The sequence below is a fragment of the Schistocerca gregaria genome, chromosome 5 (assembly GCF_023897955.1).
Source record: "Schistocerca gregaria isolate iqSchGreg1 chromosome 5, iqSchGreg1.2, whole genome shotgun sequence".
NCBI lineage: Eukaryota > Metazoa > Arthropoda > Insecta > Orthoptera > Acrididae > Schistocerca > Schistocerca gregaria.
In genome coordinates, this window is record NC_064924.1 from 672,656,592 (window position 1) to 672,678,080 (window position 21,489).

Here is a 21,489-nt window from a genome sequence, read left to right on the forward strand (position 1 = left end):
GAACTTGTATTTTTTTGGGTTCATGAACATTTTATTTTATCTGTTATTACATTTATGGCCGGTCGGGATGACCAAGCGGTTCTAGGTACTACAGTCTGGAACCGAGCGACCGCTACGGTCGCAGGTTCGAATCCTGCCTCGGGCATGGATGTGTGTGATGTCCTTAGGTTAGTTAGGTTTAAGTAGTTCTAAGTTTTAGGGGACTGATGACCTCAGAAGTTAAGTCCCATAGTGCTAAGAACCATTTGAATCATTAGTTTTATGTTATAATTTCATGTACTGACACGTTTCCATGACCTTGGAGATTTGCTCCTCAATTTGGTCCTACGGAATTAGACGTGTAAAAATGAGGTGGTGAGTAGCAGAGACCAAAGGGTGAGAAGAGTTAACATCGGTCTGTGGCCTGACGACTGCTCATTACGTCACTACATATTAAAACGCGGTCAAGGGAGGTCCTTTTAATAACGTGTAGGGCTCTGATAACAGCTATCAGCTCTGTTGTAAAAATACTACGAGTTTCTCGCAACAAATGGTGGTCCTGAAGAATAGGGGATGTAAAAGCGTATCCTGTCTCATTCACGATTTTAGAACCGTGAGTGTAAAAGATGTACACCCTGAAACTCTTGAAGAACAGAACGGAACAAAGACAGCCGAACTAACACCAAAACATGACATGAGCGCGACTGAGACTTTAGGACCTTGGATACAGTCCTGACGCAGGGGCAAATTTGAATGTGTGCAGTGGTAGTGAAACAAAGCGATAATCGGACAGAACCGCTGTTAGACGCACACCTTTCGCATGGAATGGAAAGATTCCGGCGCCTGCGCACGGCGGCCTGTACGCACACACAAGATGCATACGCGACCTCGCACCGTTGCTTACGCCCCTTGAATTCACGCAACAGCTGCATGCACCTATTCCGCGCAGAAAGTTGCACACGCGTAAATGCGCCTTTTTCGGTTGAAGTAGTCTGGACCTGAACATAACCGTGTGAACACATGGCGGAAGCTAGGGTTTTAATGGTATTTTGGCTCCAACTCGGAAAGTCGGAACCCGTTTAAAATTTAACTTCCAGCTACTATAGTTTGGAAGTGGAGGTTGTACGGAAGGTGAAAGCTAACATTCTGTACTCCAAACTTCAAAATTAAGAACGACAAACAGGATCTACAACACTGCTGGCTGCATACCCCGTACTGTCCCCCGAACTGCCCCGGACCGTATCAAACGGCAACCTGACGGTAGAACCACAGACGGAAGGGTCATTACGATTTATTGAGCATCTTCTGTAACAAAGAAAAGTATTTGGAAGATGGAAACTGGACACATCTAGCAAATGTCCTTCAAGTGACGGCTGTACGTCCGAAAAATCTGTCATCAGTCCCTAATTGCAGTATTGCATAAGCTCTTTAATGATACTGTCTGTGAGACAGCCAACATTTGTCAGCCGCTTCTGGGAATGAAACGTCATCTTTCTCTCTTTACGTGTAGGTAGAGGAATTCTTAAGAATTTTTGTTTTCGATTGTTAATAATTCTGCGGGTAAGATTATTGTAACAGAATTATGAAGCACCCGCGAAACTGAAGGACATCACACCTGCAGAAAGACAACGGGTGTAGTTTATGAACAAGACGGAATCACCTTATTTACTACTCCTCATACGGAGCGACGAAACAAAAATTTAATGGGCTTAACCCTGTAGATTTCCGGCTTTGGGATATTCAAAGGCACTGGAGTACTCCACACCGATCGATAACTCGTACTCTTTCGGCCGATGTGTTTGTCCGATGCACGTGACCAAATATATGGGCAACCTTTGCGTCCACGCGAGTTCGCAATTTTTTGGGGAGAAGGGCTGAAGAAGAATGAGTGGTGACCACACTTAACACCTTTTGTAGTGTCAAAAGACAGGCATAGGACAAAATGGTTCATATGTTAAGTCTTTATTTTCGTGCCTCTGTTTTAAGGACTTATTTTCCGGTTTCAACCAATGCTACCTCCAGTAAAAATACGGGACATTATTTTTTTAAACACCCTGTGCAGCCGATATTCTGTAAGGCACTCACAACCACTATTCTCTCCCAGGTATTGTCTAAAAGGATCTTATAGCCCTCTTCTTCGATACAACGTTTTTAAAACTGGATACTTATTTAGTAGACTCGGTGTTTAAATTTCCGTACAATTATCCTGATCCAGGATTCTGTGATGTACTCGTATCTTTATCATTTCAATCAAATGAATTATAGGATGATTCCTGTAAAATTGCCAAAGCCGACTGTATTCTCTATCCATTGTCCATCTGATGCACATGTCCACGTCGATTGGAAGTTAAGAAGTGAGCTTCATTCCGGAACTCCGACCTTTGGGACAATTCACACGCACTGCTGCGACACACCTAGCTTCAGAGGTAGGGCAGCCATAAAATGAAAGGTTACTGAGAGAACTAAAATATTATGTGGAAACTAAAACAAGTGAACACTTCGAATATCACGTGCTGAAATGATTGTAACAATGGTAAAGTACCGAAAAAGAATACGAGGACCACATGAACTTAGAACACAGGGACTTAAGGTTACAAATCTAACACAGCCACACGATCTCTCTAGTAAAAGGTACGTGGAGATGAGTCACAGTACTTTAAGCACAGCACACAGAACACATACATTGTCTGATCAGTTGCAACACTCAGATTTTTTGGACAATGTGTTGAACGTGCAAGTTGCCTTGTTAGTAGTTTCGTGTTACGCTTGCTTACCTAAAGTGTTTAGGATGGGTCGTATCTGGACGACGCTCCAAATTCCACTAACATGCATTCTAGAAAGCATTTGATTCGGTATCACAACCACACTTATTATCGAACGTACGAGGGCTATTCGAAAAGTAAGGAACGATCTGTTGCGAAATGGAAACCAGAGTGAAAATAGGATCTGTTTTATTTGCAACAGCTGGTTACACCTTCCAGTTACTTCTCTAACTGCCGCTTCTTAGATCTGTCGAATCGTTGTACCAACTTTCCAATACCCATTTCATAGAAAGCAGCCCCCTGTGCTTTCCAACAAGTTTCTACGCCGGACTGCAGCTCGTTGTCTGTGCCAATATGTTATCATCATAGCCAGCAGTTCATTTGGGCACAAAAGAAAATCAGAGAGAGTAAAGTTCGGATTTTAGGGGGGTGATCAAGCACTTCCCATCGAAAACGCTGCATGAGCGATCTCATCATGCCTGAAGTGTGCGACGGAGAACCGCCATGAAGAAGGAAATGCACGACAGTTACGTTATGTGACGTTGCATGAAATCAGGCGAAATCTCTCGTAGGACCCCTTGCTTAGTCGAGACACTACTTTCTAGACATCTTTGCGTGCTCACTGTGCACTGAGAATTGAGAAAAGCGATGTGACGCTATCTACGGGCATATTAGAGGCATTGCTCTACAAGTCCGTCCAAAAATCTTCATCATGTTTCCACTGTGGTTTGCATTTCGCGACCGATCGACGGATCGTTCCTTACTTTCCGAATAGCTTTCGTACAATCAAATATGTCTTCAATCGAAATTTGTGACTGGGTTGAATATATCTGGGTATGAAGGACGCAGCACGTTATCTTGTATGGAAAGTTGTCAGCAGAGGTAGAAGTAACTTCACTGTGTCCCAGGAAAGTGTGTTGTAATCTTTGCTGTACATCTCTACATATACAACCCCCCCCCCCCCCTCCCCTTAAGGCTAATCTCAGCAACTACGGATTCTGATACGGATGGGGCGGACATTCTATTTGCCGTGGGTTTCTTGCCACGCCGATATCCTACAAAATGAGACAGTCGATGCATTATCCAAGCAAGCGACATCTTTAGGCACTGTCCTTAGGTCAATGGTCACGCAAACCAACAATGGCAAGAGATGTGGAGCATTTCCCAAAAACGAAAGGCGGTTGTTACGCAGTGCTCCTACCTCGGATTCCTTCACAGGCGTGGTTCATGAGGACACATTTGGATCGCTCCACGATTGGTACTATGATACGACTTGGCTTCAATCACGCCTATTTTCCTCAGCATTTGCATCGGATCAACATTTACCCTTCGCCGGCATTACAGTGTGATCCTGAGTCGGGAGCTGATGTCAACCACATCTTGTTCGTGTGTCCCAAATTTGACTGGGAACGGTTGGACTTTCTGAAGACATTGCTGAGTATGGGATTCCACCTTCCTCAATCAATTACTTCTCTTTCATTTCATTTATAAAGTGATTGTTATGTTCTTTCAGAGTACGAGCACAATCTATAGGTTTTTATGGCGTACATGTCCTATTTTTCTGTCCTGCTTCTGAAGATATTTCCGGAATTGTGTGAACTGTAACTCAACACAGTTTTAACTACCTTTTAATCTAATTGCTGCAAGAATATAGTGGACACAGCTGTAACGGTTTGAGCTTTCTCCACTTGTAAATATGCATTTCTGTATTCTTTTGTTCAATTCAATGTACACTGTAACTGTGTTATTGACAGGTAAATCGAGTTGCGACTCGGAAGGCCAACTAAATAAAAAAGAAAGAAAAAGGTCCCACAGGCGTAATTGAACGTATGCAAAGAAAACCCGCACAGATGGTCACAGGCTTGTTTGGTGTCACGAAGGTTATGAAACTTATAAACTGGCAAACGCTTAAAGATAGGTGTAAATTATCACGAGGAAACCTAGCCAGAAAGTTTCGGGAACCGGCTCTAGGTAAAGAATCTAGAAATATATTACAGCCCTCTACGTATCGCTCCTGTAGACATCGCAAGCCCAATATTCGACTAATTACAGCACACGCAGAGTTGTGTAGGCAGTCACTGTTCCTTCGGCCCACACATGAATGGAAAGAGAAAAAACCCTAATTACTAGAGTAATGGGAGGTACCGTCTGCAGATTACGGATAGAGATGAAGAAGACAAAACGTTAACTTTGAACATTTCTACACTCTGGTGGCTTGCGCAAGCAGGGTGGCGTGTCAGTGAGGCATGAAAATGAACGTTTCAGCTCAGTGCTGTGAATGCGCTGGGGCTAATGGAACCGTGGCGTTGAGGTGGAACGCACTCCATTGTTCTGTTTAACTGCCTGTCCTGTCCCGTCGCGGACGGAGCGCTTTTTACTGGTGTGTAGCAGCGGCGGCAGCAGCCCCGAGGACGGTAACAGATTCATCAGCAGCAGAGACCAGAACTAACCTATGCAGCATTTCTGGTGATTTTTGACACTTTGGTGTGAAGGATAACGTCTCCTGTATGGGAGCTTCTCGTAAAGCATCCGGACCCCGGCCCACCCTATACTTTGTGGACCTTGAAGATATAGAAACAAAGTTCGAGGCATAATATACTACGCAATGACGCATAGTATTGTTGCATGTTAAATCTAGCCTTGTATCAACAAGGTATTGAAGCAAACATAGTTTTTCAATAGAATGGCAAACATTTTTAACAGCCGGAATGAATTTTGACGCGGCAGTGCAATGTGCACCGATTTGATACTTCCTGATGGAATTAAACTACATATATGCTGGGCCTGGACTCTAACATGGGACCTATGCTGCAGAGTGCCTCAGAGTGAAAGTTCATTCTGGAAACAATCCCCGCAGTACCCTTTCTGTTCTAGTCCGGCGAATTATGCGGAGAAGTTTGGAAAGTATGAGATCAGGTACTGACTGAAGTGAAGCTATAACGGCGGGTCGTGAGTCGTACTCAGATAGCTCAGTTGGTAGACCGCTTGCCCGCGAAAGGTAAACATCCCAGGTTCGAGTCTCGGTTCGATGCACACTTAATCTGCGAGGGAGTTTCATTTTTAACGGCATTCCAAAGCTCTTGAAAAGAACACTGTAGTGATACGATGGCTGTTAATCTTGGTGTTGAAAGTTTTTGCAAAGGTATGTGAGGAATGACATAAAATTGAAAGGCAAGGCCTTCGGAAACGACTGTTGCGGTGTAAAAGCTGTCAAGCTAATGCTGGGCTCCGTTGTTGAAGACAGGATCACGCTCTTGGTCTTAATTTATACGAGAAAGATACAAGGTCAGCTACAATTATTGTAACCGGAACTACACTGACGGAAAAAGAAATAACAACACCAAGAAGGAGTTGTACGACATAAACGATAGTTAGTAGGAGTGTCTCTACATCTAAAAGAGGACGTCTATTCAGATTTCGCGCCATTTGCACAGCAGTGGCGCAAGTAGCGCCACTATGAGGATGCAAATCAGGTTTGCTTTAAATAAACGCTACAAATGTTGTGAACCTATGAAATTGGACGTGGTGAGTACACGTTAGTCAAGAATGCCTTTAAGGCGACAAAGACGCCATTATCAGCACCACACTGAGTTTGAACGAGGTTGCGTAATAGGACTACGAGAAGCTGGAGGTTGGCAGGAATGTAGCTACTATATGTGACTGCCGTCGGTGTTGGTGACCAGAATGAAAGGTCGCAAGAAGACCGGGCTCCAGACAGCCACGTGGCACTGCCGACAGAGAAGTCCGGCGTACGGCTCTGGAGCATCGTACTGCAGCTACAGCAGCATTTTGAGCAGCAGTGGACACCTCAGTGACACAACGAACTGTTACAGATCAGCTACTTCAATGACGGCTCGAGACAGACGCCATGTAGCGTGCATTCCACTCACCCCAAAACACCACCATTTGCTATTTCCGTGGTGTCAAGCGAGAACTCATTGGAGGGCTGGGTGGAGGTCTGTTGCGTTTTCTGACGAGAGCTGGTTCTGCCCCGGTAGCATTCACTGTCGTGTGTTGGGTCAGTAGGGGGCCAGTTGAGGACCTGCATCCAAACTGTCTGTTCAATTCGTTCAAATGGCTCTAAGCACTTTCTTTTTTCACTTGCCGCCCTGATTTTACGACCCACCACCTAATTGCTTAAGGTGGGTCTTTATTGACCACTTAGCCGCTGCGATCGGTATATGGGGCCGGCACTGCTGTTCTAGGCGCTACAGTCTGGAACCGAGCGCCCACTACGGTCGCAGGTTCGAATCCTGCCACGAGCATGGATGTGTGTGATGTCCTTAGGTTAGTTAGGTTTAACTAGTTCTAAGTTCTAGGCGACTGATGACTTCAGAAGTTAAGTCAAATAATGCTCAGAGCCATTTGAACCGGTATATGGGCGCTGATATGGCTGAACCTCCACACCAGTTACTTGATCTCTAAAATGGTTCAAATGGCTCTGAGCAACTGCAACTTAACTACTGAGGCCATCAGTCGCCTAGAACTTAGAACTAATTAAACCTAACTAACCTAAGAACATCACACACATCCATGCCCGAGGCAGGATTCTAACCTGCGACCGTAGCAGTCGCTCGGTACCAGACTGTAGCGCCTAGAACCGCATGGCCACTCCGGCCGGCACACTTTATCTACAGTCAGAGTTATGGTATGGGGTGAGATTTGGCATGACAGCAGGAACACTCTCAAGGTTAGCCTACACACAGTGACTGCAAAACTGTACATCTGTCTGGTGATTCGACTTATTGTGGTGCCATTCATGAACAGCATTCCACGAGATGTTTTCAACAGGATAACGCTCGCCCACAGATCGCTGTTGTAATCCAACAAGCTCTACAGATTGGCTGTATGTGACCTTGGCCTGCTCGATCACCACATCTATCTATAATCGAGCACGTATGGGGCGTCATCGGAACACAACTCCAATGTCTTTCTCAAATAGCATTAGATGTCCCTGTACTGACCGAGCGAGTGCAACAAACATGGATCTCCACCCCACAAACTGACGTCGGGCACCTGTACAACACAGTGCATGCATGCTTGCATTCAACGTTTTGGCGGTTACACAGGGCATTAATGTACCAGTATTCCACATTTGCAATGGCTTATTTCGCGCTTACATTAACCTGTAATCTTGCAATGTTAATCACTTAAATATGTTACTTGGACAAATGAATTCCAGAAATTTCATTACTCTACGTTAATTATTTTTGCGTCAGTGTATATGCAAACTTCTGGCATACCAGAAAGGGCTTAGCACAGTATTTCAAATGTGTGTACATACGCATGTAAAAGTCAACAGCTTTTGTGGAAACAAGTAAAGACTGAAAGACTTTACATCAATACAACGGCAGAGCCTGGGACAAGTGCGATACCTGGCAATGCTTACACACAGTAGTAGATCATCACAGCTTTGTCTTCACGTTTTACCTCATTCCTGGTATATTTTTAGGAAAAATATGAAGCCTACATTAACAACTGCTATATCACTGTACTGGTGTTTTCAAAAGCTTTCGAATGCGGTTAACAAAGTTTATGGTTAAACTGAAAAATAAAGACATGCTTTAATATCTCGGTTGAGGCAAGAGTTCAGTGTATTAAAACGTTGAATGTCGAAAACCTCGTTTCAGTGTCCAGAACGGTTCATGCTTTATCATGTACACAAAGTGCCTTATGTAGCCTGGAATTCTGTGAAATGATTCAGTACGTCGAAACTAGGTTTTCGACTGACGATATAATACGAATGTGCGAATATTTTGCTATAAGGTTACTCTCGTTAATATTTTCATCCATCGACATTTTGAAATGACTTATTTGTTGAGCGGAATTATATTCTTTTTTTGCTGGCTTCAACAGTCCTTTAAAGCAGGACTGTAGTTTTACGAACCGCCTCAAGGTTTGTAATGACATTTGTGAGGAAAACGGGTGGGGACGTGGAAAACTCGTTTGTCATATGAACGCCAGGTAATGGGCGACACTATGGGCTGTACTGGCTTTTAGCGTATTTCCCTTCTCTTTTTAGCCGAACGATTTTGCTGTAAATCATAAGACTCTTAGCACTATAACTCTCTATCCAAGAGCTGTTTATTGCCATTAATATGAACTTGATTGCGTTAAGAAAAAATGGAAGAGGAATTAAAAAATTACGATCACCGATGGTACAGCAATATACTTGCCCCTTTGTTTGGTATAGTTTGTCAAAATAGTTATCGTATCTTGGAAGCGGCTTACGAAATATTACCATTGACCAGGGTATGTGGGCTAGTCGAAATACACCACTTGGAAGACCGCGGAGTGTCGCTTCTCTATGCCAGTTTCTTTATTACATTGTAATTATATCTCTATAATATTGGTACGGGTAGTAGCACTTGGTAAGCAGAGTTGCCGTTAATGAAACGAACATATTTACTGATGAGAGGATTAATTGCCTTTTAAGTACCATTTGTACTATCTACTAGTGAATGGTATGAGCTACTGCAACTTATGCTATAAAGGCACACCGTTTTGAACAGCGTCTAGTGTGGTCTAGGAAGGTATTCAGTACGCTGCAGGAAAATAGAAATGCTGTTCAAAATAACGTCCAGAGAAACGGTTTCCAGTAAGTAAATTAAGAAACAATTACAGAGTACAGCATATGGAGCGGATGAAAGTAAACAACCTACTCGAGAAACTCCAGGTAGAGTTTCAGTTAAAGAAATACAGTAACAACATAAGAGAAATATCAACACAAGAGATTTTTCCAGAATGAATGTTCCGAACCATGAATCACACTGGCAAAAACGGTTATGGGATCAGTCAAGACATACTGAACAATCTGAGAAAGCACGTCGAGCTCGTGACAGCATTCAGTCCAACCGCTTGGTGTCAAAACAGTATGAGTATAAAGGATGTTCATGTCATGGAGAGACGTGCTTGCTAAGCGGCGTTATCTACGTAATGGAGCTCTCGGCGTCGTCTGTGTTTGTAGTTCAACTCGATGAGAGTAAATATGGTAAAATTTCAAAGAATTTTAATGTATCATAATACATGACTTGGCGACCCGTTGCTGGGATAGACACTGAGCACAAGGTGTGGCTTCAGATGCCACTGTAAGGTCACAATGTGTAGTACCAGGACTACAGAAAAGCATTTTAAGATCCGGTTAAGGTCCTTCACGAGAAATTACAACCACAGACGATCTTCTCACGGCCCGCGCCGAGTTAAGGCGCAGACAGTAGCTTTTTGTGAGCTTTGCAAACTGCAATTGGACACAGAAAATCAACTCAAAGTTTTCCCTAGTCCGTTTTGCGAAGGTGCACATCGAAAATGAAAACTACAAGAAACCTCGTCCGTTAAGAATTTCTGGTGTTGTGTACTCTGTTTAATCGCGTTTTAGCATCGTGCACGACACCCGAAACGCCTATACCTGAAGAAAGCAAACGCCCCGAAAAATCGGCATTTGTATGAGAAACTTGCGTGTCGTGACGAGAGTGTTCCTGGCCTCTCCTTTATGCACAACGGACTTAAGGCGCTTCGAATGTGCAGGGGTGATTTCCTCAGTGCTCTTGCACTCTCATCTGCTGGTAACATTAGCGATTCTACTCTTTCAAGTATGAAAATGTTCGCCCACAGGGATCTCAGCTGGTGAACTGTCTGCTACAAGTTATTGACATCAGTAGAATACCTTCGATGCCTTAGGTTCTCAGCTCTGACACTTATTGAGCACGGCTGGAACCCATTTCTACAGCAATAGTAGGTGAATCTGTGTGAAGTATATGGAAAAGAAACTTTCTGGCACATTAAAACTGTGTGCCCGACCGAGACTCGAACTCGGGACCTTTGCCTTTCGCGGGAAAGTGCTCTACCATCTGAGCTACCGAAGCACGACTCCCGTCCGATACTCATAGCTTTACTTCTGCCAGTACCTCGTCTCCTACCTTCCAAACTTTCTCATTCTGGAAACATCCCCCAGGCTGTGGCTAAGCCATGTCTCCGCAATATCCTTTCTTTCAGGAATGCTAGTTCTGCAGGTTCGCAGGAGAGCTTCTGTAAATTTTGGAAGGTAGGAGACGAGGTACTGGCAGAAGTAAAGCTGTGAGTACCGGACATGAGTCGTGCTTGGGCAGCTCAGATGGTAGAGCACTTGCCCGCGAAAGGTGAAGGTCCCGAGTTCGAGTCTCGGTCGGGCACACAGTTTTAATCTGCCAGGAAGTTTCATATCAGCGCACACTCCGCTGCAGAGTGAAAATCTCATTCTGGAAACATGGAAACGGATACTTTTAATTGTGCTACATATTAAGGTCTCTATCCCTTCGCCTCTATTTGATTGACGGCTGGGTCAAGAGAAAAATGAATATCTGGACAGCTCTTGACAGCCACTTTTTGCCTCAGTTTATGCGCTTCATCTCAACGGGACACGCACTTAGGAGGCTGAACCACCCGAATGGATTCAGCTCTGGAAGGGGATTATTACTATTTTCAAAGCGGGTTGTCACAAAATGTACGGAAAATTTTACGAGTGTTTGGGAACTGAGATTTTTTCAGCATTTCTGTTACATTCTCTCGCCAGTCGAATGAGCCTGTGACTAATCGCTCTGCCATTGTTTGTATGCACTCAGTGTTTACTGTTAGTCGGACACGATAAGGGTTCCGAACAGTATTTAAGTGTGGTCCGTACAATTGTTTTGTATGCTGTCTCTGTTTTAGATAACAGTTGTTTTACGCTTTTACCTACCAATAAATCGCGGCACACCATTCACCTGTGCCTACAGGTACATGTTCGTTCCACTTCGTAATGTTACACTGTCCGCCCATGGTAGCTGAGTGGCCAGCGCGAAGGACTGTCGCTCCTAACGGCCCGGGTTCCACTCCCGGCTGGGTCGGAGATTTCTCCGCTCAGGGACTGGGTGCTGTGTTGTCCTTATCATCATCAATTTATCCCCATCGACACGCAAATCGCCGAAGTGGCGTCAAATCGAAAGACTTGCACCAGGCGAGCGGTCTACCCAGCGGGAGGACCTAGCCATACGGCATGTTACACTATGTATAAAGTGAATCACCCACAAGACACGTAATTTCGTACACGAATGGACCACCAGCTTGTATGTAAATGATTAGTACTGCAATTCTCTGCGTCTACTGGAACGGACACCGAAGTACATAAGTGTTATTCTTGTTTCTTGTTGTTATCAGACTTGGTGGCCTATATCTGACAGTGTCAGATGTTGAGTGATCACTTTAAGGACACACAGACGCCGTGTACTCACACCCAGCAAAGTTTGCAAGGGATGTCGTTGTGGCTATCCGTTAGGCGGGTTGGTCGAATCGTGCAATATCCAGATTTGTGGGGCATTCAGATGTGACAGTGGCCCGATGTTGGACTGAATGGGAATGTGCTGGCAGGTTTCGAAAAAGCACTTCTGACGAGAGCATCATAAAGGAGGATAGCTGTATTGTGCACCAAGGACATCATAGCCCCTTCGCATCTGTGCCTGCAAGTAATGGACTCCCTGCAACATTATGTGTCATCGGAAACCCCAGTAGGGCATTGCCATCTCACGCGTGGGCTACAGGTAATACCAGAACACACGCGGCTGCGTTTGCTGCGGTGTCATCACCGAGAAGCACGGACTGCTGAGGTACTCGTGGTGCCATGGAGTTGTAGTGACTGAGGGAACTCAGCACAACGGAACGTCGTGGACTCTCATGCGACTGCATCGTGGTGTCACTTTTCAATAGGACAATGCTCGTCCGTACATAACACACGTTTTCTGCAGAGTCTGCATGATGCTGGGATACTCTCACGGTCAGTAAGATCTCCAGACCTGTCCCTGATACAACGTGGGTGGACCCAGCTTGGATGTCGACTCCGTTCCAGTTCCAATTTCCAGAATATCTAAGACCCGTTACAACAGGTGTGGGCCAGTTTGCCTCACAGGGTGAGACGGCTTTGTTACACTCTTACCCCTTCCAGACCTGGAGCGGCTGTAACGTCGTACTGGTAAATGTGCCCATACAGCCAAGTTATTCGTAAATTTGACTCGATTTGCAATCATTAAATAACGTCCCATATCCTCTAAACTCGTGAAGTTTCATTTCGTTTTCTCCTCCCTTCTGGGTACTTTACTTTTCTTTTATCAGGTAATACATGTATATGACATGACTGACTTTAAATGTGAGACAATAATCCGGAAGTAAAAGGGTTCTTGAAATGCATAAACTTCATTTGGAAAAGGTACTGCAGGCAGCATCATCTACTACCGTTCCAAAGTCCATCGTTCTTCTTAAGCATCAGCAAAATGACTCTAATAACCTCACCGCTAGTATCCTTCATGGAAAAACGGAAGACGAGAACGAAGTGCTCGGCTTAAAAAGTAAGAGAGGAATGCATTTTGTCGCCCCTACTATTCAGTCTACACTTCGAAGAAGCAAGGACAGAAAATAAAGTAAGTTTCAAGACAGGGATAAAATTTAACGTGGGAGGGTGACAATATAAGATTCGCCAGTGGCATTGCTATCTTCAGTAAAAGTGATGATCAACTGCAGTACCCGATGAATGTGCAATAAACTTGTTATCAGAATTGCCATCGAATCAGAAAGGCGCGGACCGAAGGAGGGCAGAAGGGGGGGGGGGGAGAGGTCATAAGGGTCATTACTCCCGCTCCCTCCCCATAAAAGAAATTTCAATTGGAGCGTTGCATTTTTACGTATTTACTGATTCAGCCAAACTCTTCGCCTCGAATATTTCCGGGCCACATTAAGATATCGCAATTCTGTTTTTACGCAGAAAAATTGTGAGAAGCTATAGTGATTACAGAAAAATAGGTATTGGTCTCTCTTTTTCAAGTTTAACTACAGCAATTTCTGCTGCCAGTATCGTAATTCTAAAAAGACGAATTCAATGGCGCTTCTCTCTTCAAAATACCATTACTAGTTCTGCAGTTATTACATAATTAGAACTTATAACTTCTCTATTTCCAGCATGAAACCGATTGTTGTCTTACGCGGAAGTTCGTGAATTTATTCCCAAATAAGGAAATACGTCACGCCAGATAACGAGGAAGTAGTGTTACACATCCATGACACCAGCTTAAAAGGGGGAGAGGGGAAATGTAGCTTTCGTTCTGTCTGTACCGTTCGCGAATGTCGAGAGCTGTTTTATTTGAGAGAGAGAGAGAGAGAGAGAGAGAGAGAGAGAGAGAGAGAGAGAGAATGATTGTCTTTCGCAAACCGAAAGATGCTAGATATACTGTACTTCTTCTTTATGGAAAATGCAGAAGGAACGCGAAATTAAGAATTAAATTACACGAAATAAAGTATCCCGACAGATGGTGTCCAACAAGAATGATTTTTCATCGAATGGGCAAAAAAACACTGTTTCTGTAAGAGCACTAGAATACTATGCTAAGATTAAAGAGGAAGCCTGCGACGAGACGAGAGAACGAAATAGGTGCTCTGGCAGCTGTTGATCCTATTTCCACACGTATCATGTGTGACTTAACCACCACATTAACCAGTAGTAATGAATTCTGTAGCTCGGTTGCAATGCGAGAAAAATCAGGACCACTCATCACTTCCCCCGCTTTCCTGTCCCAGTCTCGAATGATTCGCGGCATTAGCGATTGTCGGTAAACCTCCGTGTGGGGTCGAATCTCTGCGAGTGAAGGCGAATGGAAGAAATGGTATTAGTGAGCCGCTGAGAATACCCGCTGGGTGAGGCAGATGAAGCATCAGAGGCGGTGAAGTGTGAGCGTTTGGTGCAGTGACTGGTCCTTACCTCAATGAAGAGACCTTAATAAATTCACTGAGTTGTTTCATGCTTTCTTCTGTCCACTATAGTTCAGTGGTCTTTTGAGTTTCCTCTGCGAGTCTGTGATTTGCAACTAGGATTGCAAGTCATTTTTTGCTTTTTTGAAATTATTGTATTAAGCAGTTTTCTAGATAATCTACTGTTGTCCATTCTGCGTATTGCACCAGCCAGCTTGTCAATTGCTGTGTTCAGATCTGTATTTTTTTTTTTTTTTTTTTTTATAATGCTAATGCCATTTATGTTAACGGGGATCTAAATTTTTCTGAGAATTTTATGCTCTTCCTTTTCGGCTTAATTTTGGTCTGGCCTCCTTGAGATGTAGTTTCTGACACATGTAACCCTTTAGGCTAAGCATCTGTTTTTCACACTCTAAGTTTTCCGTCATGGGATGTCATACGTTTGTTGTAATTCCATGTTATTCTGTGCTCTTTCTTGAGTTCAGCGGCTCTTTCTAAATTGACCTTATTGTCTAGTCCAAATGGTACTACGATCTCTCCGAGACATTTCAAAGAAAACTCATACGAAATTGTTCCACATTTCGTAAGTACTGGGGATCTTCTGATATTTTGATGTACATTTTCATCGACTGGATTTTCTCCTATATTATTTGGAGGCTTATCTTCGATGCTATATGGTATAACCTCTGTATGACATACTTGGTTTCTTCACCAATCTTCGTGAAGACAGCTTCCCTTTCTCTGCCGGGAGGCCACGATTTAGCACCCTTCATTTCTTTCCTTCATCGTCTTGTAATTTTGCCTAACACTACGTTAAACAGAATCGGGGAGAGGGCATCTCCTTGTCGAACTCGTTTACGTACTTCAGAAGGCTGAGTTATTTCATCAAGAAACTTACTTCGCTTGAGATGTTGTGTCTCTCCGAGAGTCTAGCAGACTAGTTCTCTAGTCTTCTAGTCTACATACGTCTTCTTAAAGTCTATAAAGGTGGCAAATGCATTGGTACCTCGACATACCCTTAATATTGCCTTAAGACAGCAGATCTGCTCAGCACGCAGGCTGCCTTTCCTGAAGCCTGCTTGATATTCATCAAGCAAATGATTTGTTTGCTGTTTAACTATGTTTAAGACAATTTTGGATAAAACCTTTTGCATAACTAGCAGAAGAGATGGAGATCTGTAGTTGTCGGGGTGTGCTCTATCAACTTTGTATGCAATGGATGTGCAATAATTTCTTTTGAGTCCTTTGGAATCGTTGTAGGTTTCACATTTCTGTTAAGAGTGATAAATTCTTTTTTGAAGTAATTTTCTCCTATTTTTAACATTTCTGCTGTTATGAAATCCTCTCCAGAAGCGTTGTTACCTTTAGTTATTGAACTACTTCTCTTATTTCTGAGTTGTCGGGGGATGAGAGAGTGTATTTGGGGCAGGTTTTTCAAGATGCGGTCTTCATACTGGGCGATCACAATTCAGTAAATTTTGAAAGTAATCAGCTAGTATCATACAGTAGCTTTATTTTTTGTCTTTGATATTCCATTACTTTGACGAATAAACAATCTACATCTACATTTATACTCCACAAGCCACCCAACGGCGTGTGGCGGAGGGCACTTTACGTGCCACTGTCATTACCTCCCTTTCCTGTTCCAGACGCGTATGGTTCGCGGGAAGAGCGACTGCTGGAAAGACTCCGTGCGCGCTCGAATCTCTCTAATTTTACATTCGTGATCTCCTCGGGAGGTATAAGTACAGGGAAGCAATATATTCGATACCTCATCCAGAAACGCACCCTCTCGAAACCTGGACAGCAAGCTACACCGCGATGCAGAGCGCCTCTCTTGCAAAGTCTGGTACTTGAGTTTGCTAAACATCTCCGTAACGCTATCACGCTTACCAAATAACCCTGTGACGAAACGCGCCGCTCTTCTTTGGATCTTCTCTATCTCCCCTGTCAACCCGACCTGGCACGGATCCCACACTTCTGAGCAATTGTCATGTTGGTGGTTTGTGCTCAAAGAAATCCTCCAGGATAAATTTGGGTGTAGTTTTTATGGAAATCCTGCGGTATTTCTGTGAGCCTGCTTTTGTCGTGAGCACGCTCTCGAGGCGAACTGTTTTGCGCCAGGTACCTGCCCTAGTTTCACGGCTGCGGAGGTCTGGTCACTCTTTGGGATCTCGTTCTTGTACGTCAGAAGCGAAAGCCTCGGCGTTCTTCTTCAGGCAGCCTGTACCAACTCTTGGTAACAAGTTCACTTTCGTCTGGTTGGAACCCAGTTCGGATTTGTGTTAAGCAGTGATCCGAATCGACGACACCCTTCCGTAATCGGACATTCTGAATCTCATGCATCTTTGCAGAAACTGCAACATGATCAATCTGGAATTTCCTTAATAATGAGTTAGGTGATTTCCAGATTTTCTTTTAGCGTAGAGTGTCTCGCAAACTGTGCAGACATAAGACTCAGCTCCATTGACGTACAAAAGCACATTGGACGTTCTCAGTCCTTATTCGCTAGCCGATGCGCTGGATGAAATTCTACTACTGATCTTTATTTTGTCTCCATGCCAATCCATGCATTAAAGTCAACTAATAAGATTTTCACGCACTGTTTGGAGATCTTGCTTGTAGTTTCGTCTAGTGCTACCCAAAATTCTTCTATTTTGTGAGGGTTTTCTCGATATCACTGTTAGTGGGAGTATGAAGGTTTATCCAGGCACGTTACTTGATTTCACTGCAAGGACTTTCACAAGGGGGTGGAAAGTAATGACCGAACCTAGAATCTTTTTCCTATCTGCAAAGGCAGTTCCAGGTAGTGATAAAGAGCCTTTGATTTTTATGCTTAGTCTGCCTTCAAGCAATAAATATGAAGAATGAGACTTTCACTCTGCTGCGGAGCGTGCGCTGATATGAAACCTCCTGACAGATTAAAACTGTGTGCCGGATTGAGACTCGAACTTGGGACCTCTGCCTTTCGCAGGCAAGTGCTCTCTCATAAATCTGAAGTTTTCATCGTGGAAATGCGTTTCATGTATTTCTGGAATTTGAATGGCGGAATTGCCTAGCATGTCAATCAGTTGTTTAAATTAATATGTCAAGAATTCTTTTTATTTTTTTTTTTTTTACTGTGAATTGGCTATCTGAGGACCATGTTCCTATTTCAGTTATTCGGTCTTTGCTCTTTTCTTTCAGTACATTTACATCTGTTAAATATGTTTCTAATCTTTATTATTAGTATTATTATTATACTAATACATTTTATGTATTTTTGTCAATTTTATTAAATTTAGTGGCATGTTAAAAATATGTGGACCGCAAGAAACTTTTTTTTTTTGGGGGGGGGGGGGGTAGGGGGGCAGCAACAAAACGTGATCTCCCTCTGAACCGAACCTTGGATACGTCCCTGGACCAAGTAGCTGAAGTGAATGAGCTCTGTTAGATCATAAGGAAAATAACACATGCCAGACAAAGGAAGTCGAGCGTAAGTAACGTACTAACGCAGGCAAACAGGGCATTCCTCAGGTTTAAAGTAGCTACTAGTATCAGACGTCGGCTTTAATTTCAGGAAGATATTTCTGAAAGTGTACGTTTAGTGCACAGCAGCGTGTGGCCATGAATCATGGAAAACCGCAAAGAGGAGAATCAAAGCGTCTGATATGTTGTGCTATAGAAGGAGGCTGAAAAATAGAGGGACTGATGATATAATAAGTAAGAAGGTTCTCCATAGAAGCGGCGAGCTAGGGAACATGTGAAGCAAACTGAGAAGTAATACCCTTACACAGTAATGGAGGAGAGTAAATATGGATGCTTTGCCGGTTCCTGAGATTTTCCACTGGATTAAAACTTGCCTTCTAATGCTTTCAGTTACATAATTACCTAGTATGTACGTCAGTCGATTGTTCTGCATTATTTCCCAAGTACGGTATCAGCGTGAACCGAAAACTTATCACTCTTCAATGTGTGATATGTTTGATGTACTAGATATCTTGAACATTACACAGAGGATGAAAGAAGAGTACAAAATAGTGCAAAGAATAAAAAGAACGAGGGTGATAAATGGAAATGCACTGGACGAATAGGAAACAAATAACAGGAAGGAAATGGAACTGATCTCTGCAAAATTTGAATAGTTGCAGGGAGAAAGAAAGTGAGAGTGGTGGCTGACAAATACAAGTGACTGCGACCACAGAGTGTAAACAGTTTTCATAGGATACACTAAGTAATATGAATTACTTTGGCAGTCCTAAGCGACGTCCGCAGAGCAGGCTACTACGATTAAAATTCCAGTCGTAGTAATGGCAATGGTGGATTGCCGGGTCAGCGCTCATGTTCGCTGCCCGACCTAACTGCCGCGCTATTATAATTATCCCAGACTGTAAATGACATGATTGCTGTGCACACTCGGCAATTACTGCTGTCCGAAACCTCTTGAGGTACGGCCTTGCGAGAGGTGATAGCTTGCTCTGGGCCTGAGAGCGCGGCGGTGTGCTTACAGTAAGGCACTGTAGTGAGGATTCTGAGCGAAGTGGCAACAGTAGGCAGGAGGTGCGCTAAGAGTCAACGTCTGAAGGTCGTGTTAAGCTATTTTCTCGCGGAATTGTTCCTAAAATGGTGCGTAGAAATACTCTAGAGTAATTGGTTTCCACATAACTTGCCGTAAAATAATTCGCATATTTAACACGCTCTGTCTTCATTCCCATTATTACAGACTTAAAACTATACGTTTGTCGAGATGCACACATTACAGAGACATACAAAGAGGTCTATTTACGTAGTACAAAACTGTAACAAACATTGAGTGCAGCTAATAACTGACATACATCTTTCACAAAATTCTCTGCTCTTTGTTATGTATTTGGGTGTTATAATCGAAGCACAGATACAAATATAAAAATGACCTTTTTTTGATAAACAGGAGAAACTAGTATAAGGAGTGACAGCTGTCTGTACTCTGTATGTACGCAAAATTTTTGATTTTCATACTTTAGTTGTCCAGCCACAAAAACTTTTTTTTTTCACAATTTTTATGACATTGCTGTTACCAGGAGCAATAAGACGCACTGCATGTATAGATAGCAGTAACAGCTTCAGCAACGGTGACTGGTTGCTGTGTTTTCCTGTAAATAAGTCAAGTGCTGGCTAACGTTTAGCTTTATGTTTATTGAGTTATCACGAATGAGAGAAAATGGTGTATTATTAACCATTGAACAAAACTTTCACTTTTTCTTCGTAGTCTCCATTACGACCATCACAGTAGTGTGTAGCAGAGTAATCATACTGCCTCAATCGCTTCAAAGTTCAGCCAGCCTCAATATTACCATGGAAAAGGATACTGTCTTTAGGGAGACTCTCTGGTATTCCCGAGCAGCTGTTAATGATCGTACCTAATTAAATATGAACTGAGGATTGTTTCAGCACATTAAACAGGCAGTTTTTAGCGACACCAGTCACGAAGAGACAACTTAAATGATCACGCACACATCTGTTAACCCTGCGGTTTAGCGTTGTTGTTTGTTAATTAAATTTGGTACAGCACTGTTAATATAGTAAAAATGGTTCAAATGGCTCTGAGCACTATGGGACTTAACATCTATGGTCATCAGTCCTCTAGAACTTAGAACTACTTAAACCCAACTAACCTAAGGACAACACACAACACCCAACCGTCACGACGCAGAGAAAATCCCTGACCCCGCCGGGAATCGAAACCGGGAACCCGGGCGCGGGATCGCTACCGCACGACCACGAGATGTTAATATAGTAACACTTCCCCAATCGGTAAATAACGTAATCAGTATAAGTAGAATCTCTGCCCACTGCCGTCTCTGCCATAGTAATCTGTTGTTTCATTTGTCGTTTATATTGAACTGACAGTTAGTGAATCGATAGTTAGGTTTATTGAAAAAGAAAATATAGTTTATAACGAACATTCTTTAACGCACTGGCAGTGTATACATACAAATGCTATGTTGTAACAGCGAAACACTGATGCTGGTTGAAAATAGTGTTTGTTTCTGATAACTGGGTGGATGACATTGGCGGAAAAAAGTTAAGAAAGTGTTATTTTTTCGACCATAATCCATGTAAAATGCAGCCGCTGCATATTGTCAGTGGGAAATACGTAAATCAAGTAATATTATGGCTGACTGAAAGGGAATGGGCGTATAATGAATTTTTGATTGTTGAAAGTATTGGTTGCTGGAGTTATTAAGAAAGTTACCAAATTAACGGTAATGAAATCGACGAATTCGACTAGCGCGTCGTAGAGGGCGTCTTACCTTTTGTAGCTTCGGCGGCCGTCCGGGCGGCGAAAGCGAAGCAAATCCAGAGGAGCGTCGCGAAGGAGCGCGCGAGCAGTCGACCGGCGTTCATGATCGCGGGCCGTTCAGAGATCTGTCATGACGCGAATACACAGGCACGTGGGACGCTGCGGCATGCACTGAGGCGGCCGGCGTTCACCTTTAGCGCGCGTCCGCCTCGTCTCAGACGACACTTCCGCCGGGGATGGCCAGAGACATCTGTGCTCGGCCGGTGGAACCGCTGGAGCCTGACTGCGCCGCTACCTGTTGAGCGCTTCACAAACTACTTGTGAGTTCGTTTACGATTTACGGGCTCGAACGTCTCTTAACTTTGAAATTAATCTGTGCTTTATGGCGCAGTCAAAACGTCTTCTAATTAACTCTGCACACCGTGCGCAAAGATTTCGGCAACGGGTCCGGGTGGAACTCGAAGCAACCGTAGTCGAAAGTGATTCAGTGCTTTCTGAGTTCTTGCAAGTATTGAGCAATTAGGAAAAAGCAAAAAGTTGAGTGAACATGAATATTAAAAAAAGTTTTTCAGGCAACAGCTTCAAGATTTCACACTGTTGTTCATAAAAATTTAGTTTTGCTTAAGGAAGTCTACTGTACCGGCCTACTTTTTAGTGGTTCCGCTTCAAATTATGTTACGCAGTTGACTTCGTTTCTGTAATGTTCTGTTTGGGATGGTCTCTAGTGGAATACCGGTTTCT

At 43.4% G+C, this 21,489-nt stretch overlaps 1 protein-coding gene across 1 annotated transcript in view; it reads right to left on the reverse strand.

Annotated features, from left to right (window-relative positions):
- Nucleotides 1-20,922, reverse strand: part of LOC126272090 (laminin subunit alpha-1) — a 1,228,077-nt gene extending 1,207,155 nt beyond the window's left edge. Inside the window, exon 1 of the mRNA XM_049974652.1 lies at nt 20,759-20,922. Within this exon, the coding sequence (XP_049830609.1) occupies nt 20,759-20,852 (94 nt within the window). The 5' untranslated portion in view covers nt 20,853-20,922. The remainder of the gene's footprint in view (nt 1-20,758) is intronic.
- Nucleotides 20,923-21,489: the final 567 nt, after the last annotated feature.